The following is a 24,669-nucleotide window of genomic DNA, read 5'->3' as shown; positions in this document are numbered from 1 at the left end:
ATTTTATATGCGGAAAGCCCTAAACACTCCACCAAAAACCCATTAAACAAATTCAGTAAATTTGGAGGGTACAAAATTAATATACAAAAATATTTTACATCTTTATAAACTAACAACAAACTAACAGAACAATCCCAAATAGGCAAAGCAATCTTGAGAAAACAAAACTGAAGGTATCACATTTCCTAACTTCAAACTATATTAGTCAAAATAGCATGGTATTGGCATAAAAATAGAAACATAGATCAATGGAACAGATAGCCCAGAAATAAACCCAAATATACATGGTCAATCAGTTTATGACAAAGGAGGCAAAAATATACAATGGGCTTAAGGGCAGTATCATTAATACACAGTGATTGGAAAACTGGAGAGCCAGACGCAAGAGAATGAAACTGGACCACTATCTTACAACATACACAAAAATTAACTCAAAATGGACTAAAGCCTCGAATTTAAGACCAGAAATCATAAAAATCCTACCAAAAACATATAGGCAGTGGGCTCCGTGACACTGCTTTTGGGGATATTTTGTGTAGATCAGACTCCAAAGGCAATGGCAACAAAACCAAAAATAAACAAATGGAACTAAATCAAACTAAAAAGCTTCTATACAGAAAAAAAAAATTGTCAACAAAATTAAAAGGCAATCTATTGAATGAGAGAAGATATTTGTAAATCGCATATCTAATAGGGGTTAATAACCAAAATATAAAGAACTCATATAGATCAATAACAGCATAAAAATAATCCAGCGGGATCCCTGGGTGGCTCAGCGGTTTAGTGCCTGCCTTGGGCCCAGGGCATGATCCTGGAGACCCAGGATTGAGTCCCACCCCAGCATGGAGCCTGCTTCTCCCTCTGCCTGTGTCTCTGCCTCTCTCTCTCTCTCATGAATAAATAAATAAAATCTTAAGAAAAAAAAAAAGAAAATAGAAGATCTGAATATGTATTTTTCCAAAGAAGACATACAGATGGCCAAGAGACATATGAACAGATATTCAACATCACTAACCACAATGAGATATCACCTCACATCTGTGAGATTGGCTTGTTCAAAAGAAGAAGAAATAATAAGAGTTGGTGAGAATGTGGAGAAATTAATCCTTACTGTTAGTGGAAATGTAAATTTGTGCAGTCACCACGGAAAACAGTATGGAGTTGCTATAAAAAAGTTAAAAATAGAACTAAAATCCAAAAATTCCGATATTTATCCAAAGAAAAACACTAATTTAAAAATATATGTGCAGTCCTAGGCTTATTGCAGCACTATTTATAACAACAAAGATATGGAAACAACCTAAGCGTCCATCAATGGATGAGTGGAGAAAGATGTGGTACATATTTCTGCTCAGCCATAAAAGAGAATGAAATCTTGCCATTTGCAACAATATAGATGGACCTAAATGGTATTAAGCTAAGTGAAATAAGCCAGACAGAAAAACAAATATGTGTAATCTTATATTGAGTCTAAAAAACAAGCAAACAGAACAAAACCAAACCAAACTCATAGATACAAAGAATACATTGGTGGTTGCCAGAGTGGAGGGGGTCAGGGGTGAGTAAAATGTGGGGCAGAGATCAAGAGAGGTACAAACTTCCAGTTATATAAATAAGTCATGGAGATGTAATATGCACAGTGACTGCAGTCAACAATATCGTATTGCAAATATGAAAGTTGCTAAGAGTAAATCTTAAAGTTTTGGTAAGAAAATTTTTTTATAACTTTATATAACAGATGGTAATTAGACTTACTATGGTGATCATTTTGCAATGTATACAAATGTCCAATTGTTACACTGTACACCTGAAACTAATATAATGTTGTATGTTAATTATACTTCAATTTTTATAAAGGTGTCCAAAATCTTTTAAGGATCATTAGAAATGGCTTCCTTTTGGAATATACATACCTTCTCTTTAAACAAAGAAGTTTATTTTCTAATAAATAGCAAATTATGTCTGAGAAATTTTGGAATGTGTTTTGGGGAAAGGCTTATGGTGGGTTATTTTTATTTTTTGTCCTTTGTAATCTCTTACATCAAATACTTTCTCCTGTGAAAAGAGCTGTCGCCTTAAGGCAACATAAAGTAGCCTTGAGAACAAAGAACAAAGATGGACCAATTTGCTGCCTTCCCTCCCCCATCCAGGAAGTAATTAAGAAGGCCTAGAGCAACTCCATGCAATACAAAGGCTAGATTCACTAACGAACGGTTTGGATGCTGTTTGGGTCATTTCAGCCATGTGGAGTATCTCATTCAAGGTACTTAAAAGAACATCAAAATTAGTATGAGAAAAAATTAAGGCATGTGTGTAAAGGGCATTATACACATTCATTTTGTTTTCTTCTTTTTCTTGGAGGGCCTCCAAATAATCTAAACACCCAAGCTGAATTGGAAAAAAATTATATACACAGGACATAAATTATTTTTTAATTTACTCTTTTTTAGGTAGTTGAAAAAAAAGTCCCTGAACTCTAGTTGAGGATATGTGCCACACCAATGCCACTATATCTTATCAAAAGTGCGTAAGTCAGGACAAAGGGCCACATGCTTGTTCTTTACAGTCAAAGGGCATCAAAAAGTCAAAAGAAAGTCGTTTTCATGACTGAGGAATTACCACTTAACTCTAAACTTGAGTACACCAACATTCTGTATTTTTTCTGTAGGAAATTCACAAATATGGTGCAGTTATACTGAGAATCAATCACATACATTTTCCACTAAATAATGAAAAATAGTACAGCAACCACTAAAGTATTAAAGGTTATTTCCAAGTATCATTGTGTGGGTGTATGTCTGCAATAGAACCTTCAAAGGTACTCTTAGTTGTCAATATTTAATATTTGGATGAAACTAAACTATGTTGTCTTGCCATGATGTCTGTGATCTCTAAAAAATTATTTGTAAAACTAACTTAAGTGGATGATTTTATTTGTACTATCCTACTCTGATGACCACTTGGGAATAATCCTGCTTTTGATAGATCAAAAAGAGTGAAAACCATCTACAGTTTATACTTTATTTAAAATTAATGAAATGATAAACACAAATACAGGTTAATGGCAATTCAGTACATTTAGTTGGATAAGATTTTAAAAATTACATATTCACAAGTACACAGATCCTTTACCAACATTGAACATTTTAGTCTATGTAGTCAAAGTCTTCTGGAATTCCAAAATTTTTGTCAATTTTATTTTCTTCGAACCCAAATTTTCTTTTGGCCCAAGATCTTATTGCAAATATATTATCTAAAAGAAAATTGAGAAATATTTTTAAAAATTGAAAACACAATCATAAAACATTTCAGATATAAGTATATTCTTTTTTTTTGTTACTTCTATCACTGTATGCTTTATTTTCAAAAGTAATGGCAATTAGTTTCAGAAGAAAGAAAATACTTCAGTATTCCGAGCAACTAGATTGCATTATTTAAAAATTCAGTAAATTAGGTCCCACTAATTTAAGAAGAATCCAAAAATGGGGATCCCTGGGTGGCTCAGCGGTTAAGTGCCTGCCTTCGGCCGGGGGCATGATTCTGGAGACTCGGGATTGAGTTCTATGTTGGGCTCCCGGCATGGAGCCTGCTTCTCCCTCTGTCTCTCTCTCATCAGAGAATAAATAAAATCTTTAAAAAATAAAAAAAAAACGAAAAGGATAATCCAAAAACAAGGAAAGGCTAACAACAGTGTTTCCTCCACATTTCCACAGCAGAGGCCAGGACTCTTACCTCAGGAATTACAACTGCTCCTGTTCCCAAAGGGTGCACGTTCTCTCCAGACCTTTTTCTCTTCCCCACAGATAATAATGGTTTCCAGATAATCAGGCAAGTGTGAGGGAGAAGGGGAGAGGAGGATAAAAGGTAGTTCTCCTATCTTAAGACTAAGATAGGACCAGATGTATCCTTCATGTCCTCTGGGGGGTGGGGGGGGAGGATTTAAAATGCATTTTGCCACTGAGAAAGTGTTGTATCTACTTAAAGGAATTTATCTCAAGGAAACAAAAGAAATTTTGTACAAAGATTTATGGTTAAATCTTTATTCCAATGTAAGAAAAAAATAAAAGCAATCTAAATATCTGCTGGAAGGGCATCTATGAATAGGCAATGAGGGATGCAGAGTAACACCAACATGCTCACAGGGGCTGCACTTGGGGAATGGGAATGAGAGTCAGGTTTTTGTGGGGTTTTTTTCACCCACACATTTTCTTTCATGTATGTATCACCTTTATACTGAATATGTTTTATAAATATAGAGAAATAAGGTGTGAAGCTTTCTGGTTCAGAATATTCCTTCAAATGTTAGCACTGTGTTGATAGTGATAATGAGGGGTTAAAAGAGGTTCCTCTGGAATGTTAAGGCTGAACTGTATACCCCCCCACCCACCAAATTTCATAATCAAATTCATTGTAGTCCTAGCATCCAGGACCTCAGAATGTGACTGTATCTGGAAACTAGGTCTTCAAAGAGATGATTAAGTTAAAACAAGCTTGTTAAGGTGGGCCCTGATTCAATTTGCCAGCTGTCCTTTTAAGAAAAGGAAATGTGGATACACGGATACCAGGAACATGCATAGAAAAGACCATATGAGGACACAAGAAGGCAGCCCTCTATAAGCCAAAGCTAATCCGGAGCAAGGCCCTAACTCTCCCCAACACTATGAAGGCTGAGAGGTGAGGAAGATACAGAAAAAGAGTTGGAAGCTAGCAGAGGTTGGTTCATGAGGCTTATAGAAAGAAGCCATCTCTGTAACATCAGAGTGCAGGATGAAGCAGCAAGTGCTGATGGAGAAGCCACAGCAAGTTATCCAGAAGACCCAGCTAAGCCAATTCATGAAGGTGGCTACACCGAACAACAGATATTCAATGTCGATCAAATAGCTTTCTACCGGAAGATGATGCCATGTAGGACATTCATAGCTAGAGAGAAGTCAGTGCCTGGCTTCAAAGCTTCAAAGGACAGGAGATCCCTGGGTGGTTCAGCAGTTTAGCGCCTGCCTTTGGCCCAGGGCGCAATCCTGGAACCCCGAGATCGAGTCCCATGTCGGGCTCCCAGCATGGAGCCTGCTTCTCCTTCTGCCTGTGTCTCTGCCTCTCTCTCTATGTCTATCATAAATAAATAAATAAATAAATAAATAAATAAATAAATAAATAAATAAATAAATCTTAAAAAAAAAAAAAAAAAGCTTCCAAGGACAGGCTGACTCTCCTGTTGGGGCAAATGCCACTAGTGACTTTCACTTGAAGCCAATGCTCATTTACCATCCTGAAGATCCCAGAAATCTACTCAGCCTGTGCTCCAACACAACATCCATTCTGTGGCCCATGGGTCAAGGAGTACTTTTGACTTTCAAATCTTATTTAAGAAATATACTGCATAAGGCTATAGTTGCCAGAGATAGTGAGTGACTCCTCTGATGGATCTGAGCAAAGTAGATTAAAAACCTTCTGGAAAGGATTCACCATTCTATATGCCAGTAAGAACATTCGTGATTTGTGGGAAGAGGTTTGAATATCAATATTAACAAGTTTGGAAGAAGTTGGTTCCAACTCTCAAGGATGACTTTGAGGAGTTCAAGACTTCAGTGGAAGAAGTAACTGCAGATGTGGTGGGAAGAGCAAGAGAACTAGAATTAGAGGTGGAGGCTGAATGGGACAGAATTGTTGAAATCTCATATTAAAACTTGAAGGGATGAAGAGTTGCTTCACCTGGATAAGCAAAGAAAGTGATTTGTTGAGATGGAATCTACTCCTGGTGAAGATGCTGTGAGATTACTGAAATGACTAATAAAGAATTTACTATGTTACATAAAGTTAATTGATAGAGTAGGGGAGGGTTTGAGAGAACAGACTCCAATTTTAAAAGTTCTGTGGATAAAATGCTAACGAACAGCATCACATGCTACAGAGAAATCGTTCATGAAAGGAAGAATCAATTGATGTGGCAAACTTCTTTTACTGTCTTATTTCAAGAAATTGCCACAGCCACCATGGCCATCAGCAGGCACCTGCCTGGTCAGTCAGCAGCCATCCATCCACATGGAAGCAAGACTCTCCATCAGCAAGAAAGATTACAACTCATGGAAAGCTCAGGTGATGGTTAGCGTTTTTCAGTAATAAAGTATTTTTAAATTAAGGTACATAGACATAATGCTATTGTGCACTTAATAGACTATAGTACAGCATAAACATAATTTTTATATGCGCTGGGAGGCAAAAAATTGATTTGATTCACTTTATTGTGGTATTCACATCATTGCAGTTGTCTGGAACCAAACCTGCAATATCTCTGAGGTATGTCTATATTTTGTAATGTGATATATCCTTAACGTATTTATACCTGAAGTCTGATCACCTTTAAATATATCATTTTAGGAAGTTTTTTTTTAAGATTTTATTTATTTCTTCATGAGACACACACACACACACACACACACACACACAGGCAGAGATGTAGGCAGAGGGAGAAGCAGGCTCCCTGCAAGGAGCCTGATGAGGGACTTGATCCCAGGATCACGTCATGGGCCAAAGGTAGATGCTCAACTGCTGAGCCACCCAGGCATCCCTCATTTTAGGAAGTTTAATTCCAAGTATCTAACAATGATAACTGCATGTCTGTATTGAAGTTTGCTTTGAAAGTGAATACTACTACATTAAATAGAATAAAGTTAACAAAATATCCCCAGTTCTTTCAATTAAATTGTAATGGAATATCAACAGATATTAAAAAATGAATCTTTATATAAAAATTTTAAACAAATCTTTAGTTTTCATGAGGACCTAGGAGAGACTACTAATAACATGAGGCACTCCAGAATGATGTTTAGTTTTCCTAGTGTCTGCATAACCATACATTCTTATCACTCACAAACATTTCCATAGGGCTCACTGCTACATTACACAGGTATGAAATGTATTACAAGTACCCTATAAGGTAGAGAGCCTACGCCTTCCAGCTGACACAAGAGTAGAGAGAGAAAAATCAACCTATTACTAAATCATTCCAAAGTGTTATTAATATGTTAAAGAGAGAAGATCAGGTATTATGTGTAGAGCTTCCAGAACAGGGTCCAAGAGCACAGAAAGATTTCTAGGAAATGAGAGAACAGATGCAATATTGTAGGAAGCTTGAAGGAATGGACTTCCAACCTGGATCAGGAGAGGAAAAGATTAAGGTAGCATAGTAAGTCTAAGCTTAGCAGAAGGGAGTTGCTGGTTCACATGAGTGCAAGAAACCATTTTATTATAAGCCTCCAAAGATTATACTTGATCTTAGCCAAAAGGCTGAGAAGCGAGTAAACTTCCAAAGGTTAAAACAAAAGAACAAACAAAAGCCTACCAACAACAACGCTTAATGGACCAACTCAAAAAGACTGATTAAACATGTCTTGGGTTGCTAGATGTCTGCCTTTGAGACAATGTTACCTGTGATCCAGATAATTGATTCCCTGTCAAATAAAATTTTCCTACTATGTGGAAATTTTTACAAATGGATAAAAAATAGGATTTTTTTTTTCCTTTAAAGAAACAGCCTTAGGACTAGTAGAACTTCTGTTCATTTCCATGGTGGCATCCCCAGGATATATACAGAAATAGAATGGGCAATATCATAAGCATGAGTCTGTGTTTAGGACCTCACAACATCTATCCCCCTCCTCACTCATTAAGATGCCTCTCACACAAAGTCATAAAAACTCCACTCTTAATTATTAAGCAAGGTTTTATATAAGTTGCTAAATCACATTTAAAGGGTCTTTAAAAAAATTTAAGTGTCTTTAATGCCATAAATCATTTAGATGTGGTATTTCTAGTTATATATATACATATATATAACATATATATATATATATAACATATATATTTTTAAAGATTTTATTTATTCATGAAAGACACAGAGAGAGAGAGGGGCAGAGACACAGGCAGAGGGAGAAGCAGGCTCCATGTAGGGAGCCCGACATGGGACTCAATCCCGGGTCTCCAGGATCAACACCCTGGGCTTAAGGCAGCGCTGAACCGCTGAGCCAGCTGGGCTGCCCTCTAGTTGTATTTATTCCCTATGGTAATCTCTCATTTTAGAATATTGAAATACTGAATTACTGAACAGTAAATACCTTCTATTCTATACACATTGTAAGGAACTTTTTAGGTAAAAGGATAGCAAAACCTTAACTAATAATCACATAAAAATCTTTAGTTGCAACTATTACGGATGTTTTCTTTTTGTTTTGAAGACAGGTTGGTTTTCTGAGGCATAAATTGTTTTAACGCCATGCTCTTTTCATAACATTTTTATGTTGGAAGGAGCAAGTTATAACTTCAAATGGAAATATGATTCCTAACAGCTGTTTCTGCTCTGCTAAAAATATCTTCCTTCCTGGGCACCTGGGTGGCTCAGTCTGTTAAGTGTCTACCTTTAGCTCAGGTCATGATCCCAGAGTCATGGGATCGAGCCCCAAATTGGGCTCCACACTCAGTGCAGAGTCTGCTCAAGATTCTCTCTCTTCCTCTCCCTCTGCCCCTCTCGTCGATTACATCCTCTCTCTCTAAAAATAAACACAATCTTAAAAAAAAAAAAAAAAACCTTTAATACATACATTTCTGGAAATGTCTTTTCTTGAACAAAACTAGGCACAACAGCTTCTGCATCTTGTACCATAGTGTAGAAAAAGCTAACTATAGCTTATCAGTACCATTGTAATACATACCAGTCCATCTGTTAGCAGCTTCTTTGGCCACTTTATTTGCTTGACCTGAAAAAAAGTATATATACATATATAAATAATCATCTTCCTCTATTTATAGCTTCATTTTTTTACATGAACCAAAGGTTAGAAAAATAAAGATCTATGTAAAAAGCTCAAATAGTGACATGTTGCATCCCACAAACCTGCTCAACTCCCCAAAGAAATTTTAGTTTCTATTATATTAGTCATGAATAGTCAATGTAAACAATTTCCTTCTCTTAAATGTCCATTATTAGGTTCCTTTAAAGATAACATAAGGTTCCTTTATTTATTTTTTAATTTAATTTAATTTATTTATTGGAGTTCAATTTGCCAACGTATAGCATAATACCCAGTGCTCATCCGCCAAGTGCCCCCCTCAGTGCCCATCACCCAGTCACCCCAACACCCCTCCCACCTCCCTTTCCACTGCCCCTTGCTCATTTCCCAGAGTTAGGTGTCTCTCAGGTTTTGTCACCCTCACTGATATTTTCACTCCTTTCCCTTTGTTCTCTTTCATTAATTTTTATATTCCCCCAAATGAATGAGACCATATAATGTTTGTCCTTCTCTGATTGACTTATTTCACTCAGCATAATACATAAGGTTCCTTTAAAGACAAGAACATCACATAAGTGAGATGTGTTATTCAAATAATTTACAACATCGAGTATAAAATAATTTAATGATAAGAATTTCAGAGTACATATATTAGATTACAATAAACCTGACCTTAAAAAATTTATATATCTTGCTATTAAATATATGTGTCTGTCAACTTAAACTACACAGCACAAAACAGTGCCATGATCAACTGAGCATAAATATTATTTATTATGATGTCATTTATTTATTGAAGGATAATTTATATACTACAGAATTCATGATATTAAAGTGCAGAATTCAGTAGGTTTTAGAACAGGATTGGAAAACTATCACCACTACCTAATTAGAGGACATTTTCATCACCCAAAAGAAAATCCCATACCCATGAGCAGTCACTCCACATTCTCTTTCCCCTCAGCCCCTGGAGACCACTAATCTACTTCCCATTTCAATGAATTTCCCTATTCTGGATGTTTCGTTTAAATGCAATGATATGGGACGCCCAGGTGGCTCAACAGTTGAGCTCCTGCCTTCGGCCCAGGGCATAATCCTGGAGTCCTAGGATTGAGTCCCACATGGAGTTCCCTGCATGGAGCCTGCTTCTCACTCTGCCTGTGTCTCTGCCTCTCTCTCTTGGTCTCTCTCATGAATAAATAAAATCTTAAAAAAAAATTGCAACGATACACAATGTGTCTAGCTTCTTCCACTTAGCATCATGTTTTCAAGGCTCATCCATGTTGTTGCATGTATCAATACTTCATTCCCTTTTATTGTCAAATAATATCCACATTTTGTTTAGTCATTCATTAGTTAATGGACATTTGGGTTGTTTATTGCTAATATGAATAATTTTTGGGTGAACATGTTTTCAATTCTCTTGGATATACATCTAGGAGCTCAAATGATAACTCTACATATAGCATTTTGGGGAACAGATAAATTGTCTTACAAAGTGGTTATATCATTTTAACAGTACCACCAGCAAACTAAGAGTTCCAATTTCTCCACATCCTCACCAAAAATTATTTTCCATTCTTTTTATTATAACCATCCTATGCCCTGTTTAAATAGTATCTCATTTTGGCTTTGACTTGCATTTCTTTAATAACTAATGATGTTGAGCATCTTCTCCTATGCTTCTTGACCATTTGTGTATTTTCCTTGGAAAAATTAACACTTTGCCCATGTTTAAATTGGGTTAAAAATTGTTCAGTTGTAATTTTTAAAAATATATACATTTTGGATGTTGGACATTTGTCAAGATATATATAGGATTTACAAATATTTTCTCCTACTCTGGATTTTCTTCTCACTTTCTTAGTAAGGTGCCTTGATACACAAAAGTTATTAATTTTGACAAAGTCAAATTGATCTGTTTTCTTTGGTTGTTTGAGCTTTTGGTGTTCTACGTAAGGAACTGCTGCCTAACCCAGGGATACAGAGATAGACACTGGTTTCATACTTTCTTACATTTAGGTTTTTAATCTGTTTGAGTTAGTTTCTGTATATGGTCTGAGATGGGAGTCCAGGATGATTCATTTGCACGTGGATAACCAGTTATGCCCAGCACCATTAGTTGAAAACACAATCCTTTCCTAATTGAATGGTCTTGGCACCCATGTTGAAAATCAATTGGGTTTCCTTCTGGACTCTCAATTCTATTCCATTAACCTGCATGTCTATTCTTTTTTGTTTTTTTTTAAGTAATCTCTATATCCAACGTATGGCTTGAACTCACAACCCCGAGATCATGAGTCACATGCTCTTCTGACTGAGCCAGCCAGATGCCCCTGCAGGTCTATTCTTAGGCTAGCCCCCACACTGTCTTGATTATTGCAGCTTTTTAGGAAGTTTTGAAATTGGGAAAATTTGAGTCTTCCAACTTTGCTGTTACTTTTTTAAGATTTTTTTAAAAAAAGATTTATTTGAGAGAGTGAGAGAGCGAGAGCGCACAAGCCACATGTGGTGGGGGAGGGGCAGAAGGAGATGTAGAGGGAACCTTAAGCAGACTTGGAGCTGAGGGCAGAGCCCAATGTGGGCTCGATCCCATGACCCTAAGATCACAACCTGAGCTGATACCAAGAGTTGGTCACTTAACTGACTGTATCACCAAGGCACCCCCCTCTTTCAAGATTCTTTTGGCTATTCTGGCTCCCTTGCATTTTCATATGAATTTTAGGATCAATTTACCAATTTCTACCAAAAATGTTTAGAATTTTGACAGGTTTTACACTGAATCTGTAAATCAATTTGAGGAGTATTTCTGTCTTAACGTTTAAGTCTTTCTATAAACACAGAATGTCTTTGTTTGTACAGGTCATTAGTTTCAATGTTTTGTAGTTTTCAGTACAAGTATAGCACTTTCTTGACTAATTTTATTCCTAAGTATTTCATTCATTTGTAAATGAATTTCTTTAAGTTTCATTTTCAGATTGTTCAGTGTTAGTATGTAAGGTGCATGTGATTTTTGTATACTACAATGTGCTGACCTCACTTATTATTAAACATGGATGCCTTTTATTTCTCTTTTTTGCCCAATTGCCCTAGCTTGAACTTCTAGTACAATGCTGAATAGAACTGATGAGAGAGGTCATCCTTGGGGAAAGCATATAACATTTCACCATTCAATGTGATGTCAGTTATAGATTTATTGTAGATGCCCTTTTATTGAATTGAGGAAATTCACTTCTATTCTTAGTTGGTTTAGTGTTTGAAAGGGTGTTGGATTTTGTCAAATATTTTTTGTCTAATGAGCAATCATGCTGTCATTGTCACAAATTACATTTTACATATTGTGTGCCCAACAAAATAGCTTATCATTACTGCTTTATGCAGCTGTATTTTAAAGCAAATAGGAGACCATCAGGAGATACAAACAAAAATACATATACACTTTTATATTTACCTATGAAGTAACCTTTATCAGTGTGCTTTATTTCTTTTTTTAAAAATTATTTATTTATTCACGAGACAGAGAGAGGAAGAGACATAGGCAGAGGGAGAAGCAGGCTCCATGCAAGGAGCCTGATGTGGGACATGATCCCCAGAACCCCAGTATCACGTCCTGAGCGGAAAGCAGACACTCAACTGCTGAGCCACCCAGGCATCCCAGTGTGCTTTATTTCCTGTTACTATCTAGCGTCCTTTCATTTCAGTGAGAAAGACTTCCATATATATTTTTGGGGGGGGGGGGGGAGAGGGCAGGTCTGCTAGTGACAAACTCTTTCAGTTGTTGTTTACTCTGTCCTTCATTTTTAAGGAAAATATTTCTGGATATAGAATTCTTAGTAGACAGTTACTGCCCATATTCATTTTGAATATGTCACCCCAATGCCTTTGGTCTCTATGGCTTCTAATAAGAAACAAGTTGTTAATGTGATTGAAGAGTATGTGATGAGTAACCTCCTTCTTGTTGCTTTCAATATTCTCTTTTTTTTGACGAGTTGATTATGATAAATCTATATGTGGATCTTTTTCAGGGCATCCTAAATTGGAGCTTAAGTTTTTTGATGTATAGATTGCTTTTCATCAAATTTGAGGAGGTTTCAGCTCTTATTTTTTGGAATATTCTTTCAGCCCCATTCTCTCCCCTCTCCTTCTGGGACTTCCTATATGTATATGTTGGCATTCTTGATGATGTGCCACAGGTCTATTGAAACTCCATTGGTATTTCTTCATTTCTTTTTTCCTTTTGTTCCACAGATTGAATTATCTCAGTTGAACTATCTCCAAGTTACTAATTCTTTCTTTTGCTGCTGAAATCAGCTATTAATCTCCAGATTAATAATCTCCTAATTGAATTTTAGGATTAATAATCTCCTGATTAATAATCTCCTAATTGAATTTTCATTTCAATTATTATGGTTTTCAACTCCAGCATTTCATTTCGTTCCTTTTTAATAATTTCTGTATCTTTGCTGATATTCTCTGCTTGGTGAGATTTCACTCTCAGCCTTTTCTTTTTTTTTTTATTTTTATTTATTTTTTATTTTTTTTTTAGCCTTTTCTTTACACATGTTTTTCTTTAGCTCTTTTAACATATTTTAAAGAGCTGAAAGTCTATGTCTAGCAAGTCCACCATCATGCACTGTACATGAACTATACTTTCTTTGTACATCTCCCAATTTTTTTGTTGGAAGTTGGACATTTTAAATAATATAATGTGGCAACTCTGGGAATCAGATACTTCCCCATTCCCAAGGTTGTTATTTTTGGTACTTGTTGTTATTGTTTGTTTAGTGATTTTTCTGAATTAATTCTATAAAGTCTGTACTCTGTCCTGTGTGGCCACTGAAGTCTCTAGTTCACTTGCCAGGCAGCTAATAATTGAACAGAGATTTCCTGAAACACCTGGACTAAAACTCCAAGTCTTTGCTGAGAGGCTGAGTGTGTTGCGGCAGGTTTCAACTAGGCAATTTACTACTCTGCCGTGGCCTTCACTTCCTGCATGCAGAGTGCCAAGGTCTGCTAGAGGTGAGAGACTAGGAACTTCCCAAGATTTTCCTGAGAAGGTGCACAAGCCCTTCTGTGCAAGCATATGGCTTCCTAGATTTCCAAAACCATGCTGCTTTCCAAGACACCTAAGAACATCTCTTTCAGCCTCTCCTTTTAAAGCTCTTTGATTAGGCTCACCTGTTATTCATCACCTAAAATAGCTGTGAAGTTAAAACTCTTGCCTGTAATTGTTTTTAGACAAATGAGCATACCACAAGCCAGATCAAATAAGGACAGTATTTCCTATTCAGAAAACCACTAAAGATGTCAAATAGTAACAACTAGGGTGAAAAGAGGGTCTTAAAGAGCTTCAGCTCCATTTTACTCCTTCTGATATCAGGAATTCAGGGCTGTTATTTTTCAAGGTTACTGCTGAGCTAGAGAGTAGGGGATGAGAATAGGACAAGTTAAAACATCACAATAATAAGCAAGCTTATTATTCTTGCTAAGAGTCAGCCATTTTTCTTGAATAGGCAAATCATTGGTTAGTTTCTAGGATTCTGGAAAAGTTGTGACAATTTCTGCCAGCTTTCATGGAACAATAACTTTTCAGAGGTCCTAATTCCATCATTTTCACTGTCATCCTGGCATTTCTAAGAAAATTTCTTAAGTACTCCTATGATTTATTTTTAAACATTTTTGTAGGAATTCAATTTTTACTACAACTTGTTTTATCTGTTCTCAAATAAAGGTCAGAGTCGAATTAAATTTATTTATTTATTTATTTAAATTAAATTAGAATTACATTTTATTTTTTATACATTACTGTTTCTACTTCTTCTAAGATATTTGCAACCAATCTTGCTAATACTTATTGAATGCAGGTATCAATAATTCAACTAGCATGATGAAATATATTTATTCCAAGAATTATTAAGAAATAAGTAAAAGAGGGCAGCCTGGGTGGCTCAGCAGTTTAGGGCTGCCTTCTGCTCAAGGTGTGATCCTGGAGACCCGGGATTGAGTCTTGCATTGGGCTCCCTGCATGGAACCTGCTTCTCCCTCTGCCTGTGTCTCTGCCTCTCTCTCTCTATCTCTCTGTGTCTCTCATGAATAAATAAATAAAATCTTAAAAAAAAAAGAAATAAGTAAAAGATTATACAGAGCCATATCTAACATGAACATAAAAGTTACAGCTATTATCAGCAGAAAAACTGTTTCAAAATAAACCATGACAGACTTAGAGATTAGCCTGATCGTTGTAACATGTGTGGTATAATCACACTATTAAGAACCAAATCTTATTAAAATCAACTTGTGAAACTCATAATCCTTTAATCCAGTATAATATGTTCTGCACTAACATGATAGCCAAACTCCTATGAAACCCTCATTATCAAAAAGCACGTTTTAAAAACAATCATCTTTTTGGGGAAGGGAAATAATCCTATTTGGGGGGACAGAGGTTAAAATATTAAAAAAAATTATCTAGATTTAGTAATAAGGAGATCAATGCCATTTGCTATTTAAATGTTTAAATTTGATGACTCTGTGGGTTTATAGCTTACATCAAATTTGAAAAAAAAAGCAGCCTTTACTTCTTCTGAATTTATTTCTTCAGATATTTTTCAGGCCCGGACACACGTGCACACACAGGCATGTACAACACACACACACACACACACACACACACACACACATACACACACACACACAAACCCTCCACTCCACTCAACAGTCCCTCATTTTGGGACTTTTGATTACACATATATTAGGTCATTTGAATTTGTCGGGCATATCATGGATGCTATTTTCATTAAAAAATTTTTCTTTTTCCTTTCTAGTTTCATTTTGGATCGTTTCTACTGCTATGTCTTCAAATACACTAATCCTTTCGCCTGCAAAGTTTAATCTATTAATCCAATCCAGTGTATTTTTCATTTCAGAAATTGTAGTGTTCACTCCAAGTTTGACACGAACCTTTTTTATATCTTTCATGTTTCTACTTAACTTTTAAACACATGCATCTTTTAAAAATTTATTCATCTATTTTAAAGAGAGAGAGAGAGCACACATGCATGCACATGCATGCACAAGTGGAGTAAGAGGAGTAAGGAGCAGAGGGAGAGAATCCCCAGACTCCCCACTAAGCATAGAGCCTAGATTCAGGGCTCCGTCTCACTACCCATGAAATCATGACCTGAGCCTAAGAGTTGGATGCCCCACTGACTGAGCCACCAAGTTACCCCTATACGATACATGTATAATAGCTTTTAAGGTCATAATCTTCCAATTCTACTATCTGTGCTAGTTCTATGTCAGTGTTGATTGAATGATTTTTCTTTTCATTAAGGATATTTTCCTACTTCTTTACATGTCTGGTGATCTTTCACTATGTGCTAGACACTATGAATTTTATTTTGTTGGGTGCTAGGTATATTTGTATTCCTATAAATACTATTTAGCTTTTTTTCTGGGATGCGTTTAAGTTACAATAATTTGATGTTTTCAAGATTTGCTGTTACGGTTTTTTAGAAGGGGAGAACAAAGCTCAGTCTAGGGCTAATTAGTACTTGCTACTGAGGCAAAATGTTCTTGAGTGTTCTAACTAATGCCTTGTGAATTATAAATTTTTCCAATCTGCCTGGTGAGAATAGGCATTATTCTTGGTCCTGTGTGAATGCCAGGTATTGTTCCTTCTAATTTGCTGAAATCATTCTTTCCCCAGCTTTGGGTAATTACTTCACATGCATTCACCAAATACTTGAGGGGAGCCCTCTATAGATACCTAGGGTTCTCTGTGTAAATTCTCCTCTCTAGTATAAGGTCCTGTGAACTCTAGCCACCTTGGTCCCGATTCTCAGTTTCGTCTGTAGGGGCTCTGCCTAGGTACTCCTTCATTGTGCCACAGCCTGGGAACTCAATAAAATAAGCTGACACAATTTTGGGACTTACTTTATCTGTTTCCTTTCTCTAAGAATCATTGTTGTTTATTGTCTGATATTTACCTTAAAACCTATTTCATATATTTTATCTGTGTTGTTTTTCAGATGGGAGGATAAATCCAGTCTGTCACTACTTGCCTGGAAGTGGAAATACCACATTTGAATAAAATTTTGTTAGCTGTTCTGAATTTTTAAAGCAGAGGAACTGGACATTTCTCTATAAAGGTATGAACTAGAGTTGTCTAAAAAGATCTTTTTCTTTTGATTATAGTTTGATAGCTTTCCACAAAAAAAAATATCCTACTATCCCACCTTCATATCTAAAATATATTTATGGGGGAGATCCCTGGGTGGCTCAGCAGTTTGGTGCCTGCCTTCGGCCCAGGGCGTGACCCCAGGGTCCTGGGATCGGGTCCCACACTGGGCTCCCTGCGTGGAGCCTGCTTCTCCCTTTGCCTGTATCTCTGCTTCTCTCTCTCTCTCTGTGTCTCTCATGAATAAGTAAATAAAATATTTTAAAAAACAAACAAACAAACAAATAAATAAATAAATAAATAAATAAATAAATAAAAATATATTTATGGCAACACCTGGGTGGCTCAGCAGTTGCGCGTTTGCCTTCGGCTCAGGGCATGATTCTGGAGACTCAGGATCAAGTCCCACATCGGGCTCCCTGCATGGAGCCTGCTTCTCCTTCTGTCTATGTCTCTGCCTCTCTCTCTCTCTCATGAATAAATAAATAAAATCTTAAAAAATATATATATATTTATGGAATAATGGGATATTCCACACATAACTGCTATCTATTAAATGTGTTATAATTTCTAGCATTAATGTATTTTATAAAAATAGAAATTTTTTTAATTAAAAAGAATTTTTAAAGATTTTATTTATTTATTCATGAGAGATAGAAAGAGAAGGCAGAGGGAGAAGTAGGCTCCTTTCAGGGAGCCCGATGTAGGACTCAATCCCAGAACTCCAGGATCACACCCTGAGCCAAAGGCAACCTCTGAGCCACCCAAGCGTCCCTAAAAAAAATGTTTTAAAAGACTATTTATTTGAGAGAGAGAGAGTACACAAGTGGAGGAGGGGACAGAGGGAGAGGGAGAAGCAGAATCCCTGCTGAGTGGGGAGCCCAACGCAGGGCTTGATCCCAAAGATCCTGAGATCGTGACTTGAGCTGAAGGCAGACCCTTAACTAAGCCATGCAGTTGCCCCACAAAATAGGTAACATTTTAATGGGGTGAAAATAAAAGCTTTTTTGATATTATCTTTCCTAGAAGACAATAGTGGATTTTGTTCTTGAGTCAACGTACTTGGGGGCAAGTTAACTTCTTCTCTGACTTCTCAGTTTCCTAAGCTAATATTACATATCTTTATCTTCTTGTCTACTTTCCTTCCTCTTAAAATAGTTATAATTTCAAAGTGTGAGCCTGCTTGAGATTCTCTTTGCTCCTCCTCTCGCTTTCTTTAAAAAAAAATTTTTTTTTTAAACAAAATTTTTTAAACAGGGTGGGAAGACACACCTGAGTGGCTCAGTCATTTGGGCATCCAGCTCTTGGTTTGGGCTCAGGCCATGATCTCAGAGTTGTGAGATCAAGCCTTGAATCAGGCTCTGAGCTAGGAATGGAGCCTACTTGAGATTCTCTCTCTCTCAGCTCCTCTCATTTCTCTCTGTCTCTCTCTCTCTGAAGTTAAAAAATTTAAAAATCTTCAAGGTGTTATAGAAACTTACGTATTTCTTCCACAACTTGTGGGTCACATTCTTTATATTTTTCTACTTCTGCCTTTAGCTGTTCCCTTTGGTCTCGAAGTGAAGACAGCTCTTTCGCTAGCATGGTTCGCTCTTCCTGAATTCAAAATAGTTTTATGTATATAATTAAGACAAGCAAAATACCATATGTTGTAAGGTTATACATTTTATAAACATTTTCTTATTTCTCAAAACTAATGTGCACTAGACTTTGGACAATATTACATATACCCCATACCTATATTCACAGTGTAAGAACAAACTCAATTCTCATTTTTCTCTGAAACTGCAAGCATCTTTCATATATTGTGGCTAGCTGAATGGGAATTAATATGAGAATGGACCTCACATAAATAGATGAAAGGTCACTGATTATGTATGAACTTAAAGATGACTATGTCATCATATGTTAGGAAAAGATACTGCCTCTTGGGTAGTTTCATAAGACAGTGTCTATATATAAGCAATATTTTATGGCAATATCATCATTACACAATTTTCCTTAAAAGTTTAAGACAATTTTTCAACCTTTAAGAATGATTAAGCTTTAAAAATATTTGAAGATATCAGGGATGCCTGGGTGGCTCAGCAGTTGAGCATCTGCCTTTGGCTCAAGCGTGATCCTGGAGTCCCAGGATTGAGTTCTGCATTGGGCTCCCTGCATGGAGCCTACTTCTCCCTGTGCCTGTGTCTCTGCCTCTTTCTCTCTGTGTCTCTCATGAATAAATAAAATCTTTATTTTTTAATTTTTAAAAAAGATTTTATTATTTATTTATTCATGAGTGACAGAGAGAGGCAGAGAAATAGGCAGAGGGAGAAGCAGGCTCCATGCAGGGAGCCTGAGGTGGGACTCAATCCTGGGACTCTAGGACCACGCACTGGGCCGAAGGCAGGTACTAAACCGCTGAGCCATCCAGGGATCCCATAAATAAAATCTTTAAAAAAATATTTGAAGATATCAGAAATAACAAATTACTGCTTATGGCCTCCTATCACATACATTTATTTATTTATATATTTATTTATGATCTATTTATTTATTATTTATTTATTTTTAAAGATCTCAGAGGAGCATCCTAGGAGATGCTCCTAAGAGCATCCACTAGGATTTTTCCCAGGTGCAATAAATCCAAGTGGACTGGCTAACACTCAGCAGACAACTTTTGGGCATGGATATGTCACCATTAGTTGAAGATGGATCTACAATTTATTGCCAATGTTTAAAGGGAAAAAAAAAAGGATCAAATAAAGAAATGGTAATTGCTACTATCAATTAAAGAAATACAACAGCTTCAGGTTATTCCCAGAACTTACCTTCCCTTAAATATTCTTCAGAAACTATCATTCTCCAATTCCTATCTGTGACTGCTGACTATTCACATAAACGAAAGTATGTGAAATAATTTTGAAAAGCCATAGTAAGACTATGGTATTTTCTACAATGTGACTGTTTTTGAGTCTCTTTCACAATCAAGTAGTACAAATAGAGGCCTAGATGGAAAGCTTAGTGGCGCACGTTGATCTTCAATATTTTTTCAAGTTATAAATCAATACTTGAGATGATGATGAAACTAGAAAGTAAAGGGATTTTTAAAAACCCCTAACATAATACTTCAGAGAACATTATACTTTCTAAAATAAAATAATGTCAATATTCATTTAAATAATTTAGAAATAGTACAAAGCCCCAAGGATAACATATGATAGTTTTCAATTTGTTCTGTGCCAAAACTTAAAAAACATGACTCTTAAAATTTTACATAAACATTTATAAGGGGCTTACTTGTGGCATGTCCTCTTTTGAGTGCTTTGCAAATATTAGCTACTTTAATCCACACAATAACCTAATGAGGTAGATTTTATTCCCTATTTTACAGCCAGGAAACTGAGAACTGAAAATTTAGGACACTTTCAAACCCAGGCTGTCTGGCTCCATGGTTTATCCTTCTATGCTATGCTGCCATGTACAATATAATACAAGAATAAAACATAAACCTCAGTTTACAATTAGTGAATCCTACCATGTCCAATGTTCATGTCCTTTGCTGTATTCACTTCTCTTCTGGTAGAAATGGTATGCTCCTCACAGGAAGCTCAAAGTTCTTACTCTTCTATTTAGAATTGACATTATTAAAGAATCTACAGACAAACTTACCGTTTCATGTCGGCCAATTTTAGCTTTCTCAATGCTTTTCTGTAGATTTGTGTGCTTTTGATTTCCCTCAGATAACTGAAAAATTAAGACAAATAAAATGGCTTCCTAAGATAAACTTGCTTAACATGAAGTTTATGAGCTAAGACATCAATATGAGATTTGTTTTTAGCACAAGTCAGTGTAACAAACATGTCAAAGACTACAATGGGAACTAACTTTTCTAATTTGAAGAAAACCAAGTACTATGAATCACTAGGGCAGAATGAAAAAAAAAATTCAGAAATATTTCCTCTCATCCAATCAGAAAAGTAAATAATATGCTTTCAATTTTTTCTGCAGTCTTTATTTATCAGGTCCCCCAATTCCATGACAAGTAACTTGAGGTATATTATTTAGTTGAAAATTAAATTTGAAAATTCAAAAAATGTTTTATATAAATTCTTTCTTCAAATTTTATTTCACTTCTGCCTAAAGTCTTTTGAAAAGAGACTAGACTGTTTCTTATGGACTTGTAGTATTATGGCCTATTTCACTAACACAGAATCAAAAATGAATGCAATCAATTATTCTCAAATCAGGTACATTATGAGGAATTATGTATTTGGTATATTAATTTCTTCAAGAACAAAAAATCTATTAGCCTCTCGCTGATTTTATGCATGTTTTACATACCTTGAAAGTGATCAGGTCAAGTATTATACTAAGCTTAGAAAGCAATAAGTTGTATGTGGAAATGGATCAAATAATATCAGCATGAAGAGACCATAAATATATCCACTACCATGTGACTGAGCCCACGCAAAAACAAAAACAAAACTGGTTAATTTTAAAACACTGCTTCCTCTTTTCAATTTTATTAATCTCACCTGGGCCCATGACTAAATAAATAATCACAGGACATTCAATATTAAATTCTCCATCACATCTTTTGCTAGTTAGAAATTTCAGACTCGTGGGGCACCTGGATGGCTCAGTTGGTTAAGCATCTGCCTTTGGCTCAGGTCATGATCCTGGGGTCCTGGGATCAAGCCCTGAGTTGTGGAGTCTGCTTCTCCCTCTCCCTTTGCCCCTCTCATTACTCATGTTCCCCCCCTCCTCAAATAAATAAGTAAAATCTTAAAAAAAAAATCAGACTCATAAGATTAAGAGTATTCTTAAAATGTATTTTACTCCTCCCTCACTGTAGAAAATAATGATTTCTTTAAGCTGATTATAAGAAGCTGACCCTTTACAATATGACCTAGTTATATGTAGAAGGTAAATAATACTTGTTATGTGTCATAGATTAAAAATCAGAAACGGTTATCTTCAAAAAGTTAGTAGCTTTATCCTGGCTTCATGAAATGTTCCATCTCTCAATATGCATAAAGGAAACGTTTTCAGCTTTCCTGTAATGATTCTCTAGTCATTGATTTTAAGCCATAGCATGAACAAGATCCATCTGTGATGCAAAGAAGACACCACCACCAAACCAGTTATAACTCTTCTGAGAGTAATTATCTTCCTAAGTTAAAACAACAACAACAACAACAAAAACCTGCTATATATTTAGGAGCCAAAATAAACTTTAAAGTCCTAAATTTAACAAGGAAATCTGGTTCTTTAAAACAAGGGTTCCCATTTATAAAATAATACCATGTTTAAAAAATTAATATTGGGATCCCTGGGTGGCACAGCGGTTTAGCGCCTGCCTTTGGCCCAGGGCGCGATCCTGGAGACCCGGGATCGAATCCCACGTTGGGCTCCTGGTGCATGGAGTCTGCTTCTCCCTCTGCCTGTGTCTCTGCCCCTCTCTCTCTCTCTCTCTGTGACTATCATAAATAAATAAAAAATAAAAAAAAAATTAATATTCCACCCTGCAGGACTCAACTGAAATAATTAATAAATGGATGTGACATTTAAACTCAGGAATAGAGAATCTTCCAGTTAAAAAAATACATATATCTATTACCATAAAAAATTTCCATTAAAAATAACCAGATAGGTAGATGTTATCCAAACAGTTAGTAATTATACAAAAATAAGCCAATAATTAATGGATATATAGCTCAACTATATTAATGAAGTATTTTCCAGTTACTGTATGTCTGCTTATAATTATTTATAACTTAAAAGCATTTGAAAGAGAGCTAATTCAGGAATTCCTTTACTCTGAAAATGGTATCTGCTTTATTTTTATTTTTTTTTTAATTTTTATTTATTTATGATAGTCACACACACAGAGAAAGAGGCAGAGACACAGGCAGAGGGAGAAACAGGCTCCATGCACCGGGAACCCGACGTGGGATTCGATCCCGGGTCTCCAGGATCGCGCCCTGGGCCAAAGGCAGGCGCTAAACCGCTGCGCCACCCAGGGATCCCTGGTATCTGCTTTAGATGTGATTTCATGATTTGTCATTTTAAGTATGCTGGTAATGGAGGAAGGCACAACTTAAATGATGTGATTAAATAAGAAGCTTCTGCTAACTATCCTAAGTAGTGAAGCAACTTAGTTCAGCTCCAGAGTGAAGGATTCTTGGTGATCTGTTCTTAAAATTTCAACTATCAGAAACAATGAAACCAACTCTTGTAAGGCAGTTCTTGCCAACAGCTTTTCATCTACACATCTCTTAGAAGCAATATTGCTATAGTTCTTAACACCTACCCTGGAATTAAATCAAACCTAGGCTTTCAACTGATAAAGAGCTGAGATTTTTAGCCACTGTATAGATATTATCTAAACCAGTTCTCAAACTTTAGCATAGATGAGAATCATCTAAAGGGCTTGTTATAACACAGGTAGCTGGCTACACCTCATAACTTCTGAATAGTAAGTAGGTTCGGAGTAGAACCTAATAATATGCATTTTTAACATGTTCCCAGCTGATGGGTAATGCTGACGCTTCTGGTTTGGGGACACCACACTTTTGAGAACTACTGATCTTAACAAAAACCTCTTTTGTTACAATAACAAACTCAACTAAAACACACAAGATAATAATATATGGGAGAATATTATCTAGTTCATCAGCAAAAAATTACTGCTAAATATTGTAGCCTGAACTGGAAACAAAATAAATTAATTCTGTCACTAAAAGAAATATGAAAGTCGCATTTACAAAACTAGAAAAATGAGTGATACTCTATATTCACCATAAAATTCCTTTGAAGAACACTCTATATACATTTCCATAAATAAAACAAGAACCAACTATATACTATACCAAATCCATTTCCAACTTTCACTAAATAATCTTTTAAAACCCACTGATTCTGAAAAAAACAAAAAACAAACCAACAGCAACAACAGTAAAAACTACCTATAATTAGTAAGAAGAGGATTTCATCTTTAGATTTGAGGTTCTGACACAATGCCTCTCTTTAATGCATTCCAGACCACCTATACAGACACTCTGGATTGAGAAACATAATGCCAATGTTTTCTAAAGGGCTAATTCACTGCCTGGAGGAACTGCCTATTCATAAGAGGAACAGAAAGACTGATTCAAGCTGGCTGCACTGGAATTCTGATTTGCTGCTCTTAAGAAATAAAAAAAAAAATGTCAAAGCATCGGGGAAGGAATATAGAGGTTTTCATAGGTGGGAAAGAATGTCAAGGAACAGAGAATTCAGAAGAGAGGTAACAGCAAAAGAAATCAAGAGGAGTCTACTGCTTTATCACATTCACAGACAGTATGTTACGGAAAAATAGGTTCTATGTCTCTTGTTTCTCCTTAAAAAAAAGAGCAGTATCATTTAACATTTTATACATTTAAGAAGTCTTGTTAGAGTATCTACAACTTTAAAATCCACTTTTTAAGGCGGTATTTCGTTTAGGCATCAGTCATAAGGAAACTATGAACAGTGTAAAGAATGACATTTATGTATAAAGATGGGAGCCATGTAATTGCCTTAACAATAGAGAAATGTTAAATCAATATTTCATAGTCTGAATGTGTCACAGTTACGTAGCCAAAGGAAATATTTTGGAAGAATCTTTAATGACACTGAAATAAAGAGAGTTTTTAAAAAGCTGGAAACAATGTCAATACATTTGAGTTTATGACAGAAAAA

General features: G+C 35.9%; 1 protein-coding gene across 2 annotated transcripts in view; it reads right to left on the bottom strand.

Moving 5' to 3' along the window:
* The window catches only part of MND1 (meiotic nuclear divisions 1), a 65,635-nt gene that overhangs the window by 119 nt on the left and 40,847 nt on the right, over positions 1–24,669 (bottom strand). The window contains exons 5-8 of one of the 2 annotated variants that reach the window (XM_072724883.1): positions 20,617–20,691; positions 18,444–18,558; positions 8,706–8,750; positions 1–3,253 (exon numbers count right to left, since the gene is read on the bottom strand). The exon at positions 1–3,253 is cut by the window's left edge and continues 119 nt beyond it. In XM_072724883.1, coding sequence (XP_072580984.1) covers positions 3,147–3,253; positions 8,706–8,750; positions 18,444–18,558; positions 20,617–20,691 — 342 coding nt within the window. In that variant the 3' untranslated portion in view covers positions 1–3,146. The remainder of the gene's footprint in view (positions 3,254–8,705; positions 8,751–18,443; positions 18,559–20,616; positions 20,692–24,669) is intronic. The other variant, XM_072724882.1, reaches the window with a different exon arrangement.

The sequence above is a fragment of the Vulpes vulpes genome, chromosome 10 (assembly GCF_048418805.1).
Source record: "Vulpes vulpes isolate BD-2025 chromosome 10, VulVul3, whole genome shotgun sequence".
NCBI classification, from domain to species: Eukaryota; Metazoa; Chordata; class Mammalia; order Carnivora; family Canidae; genus Vulpes; species Vulpes vulpes.
This window is presented reverse-complemented; position numbering and strand designations above follow the sequence as displayed.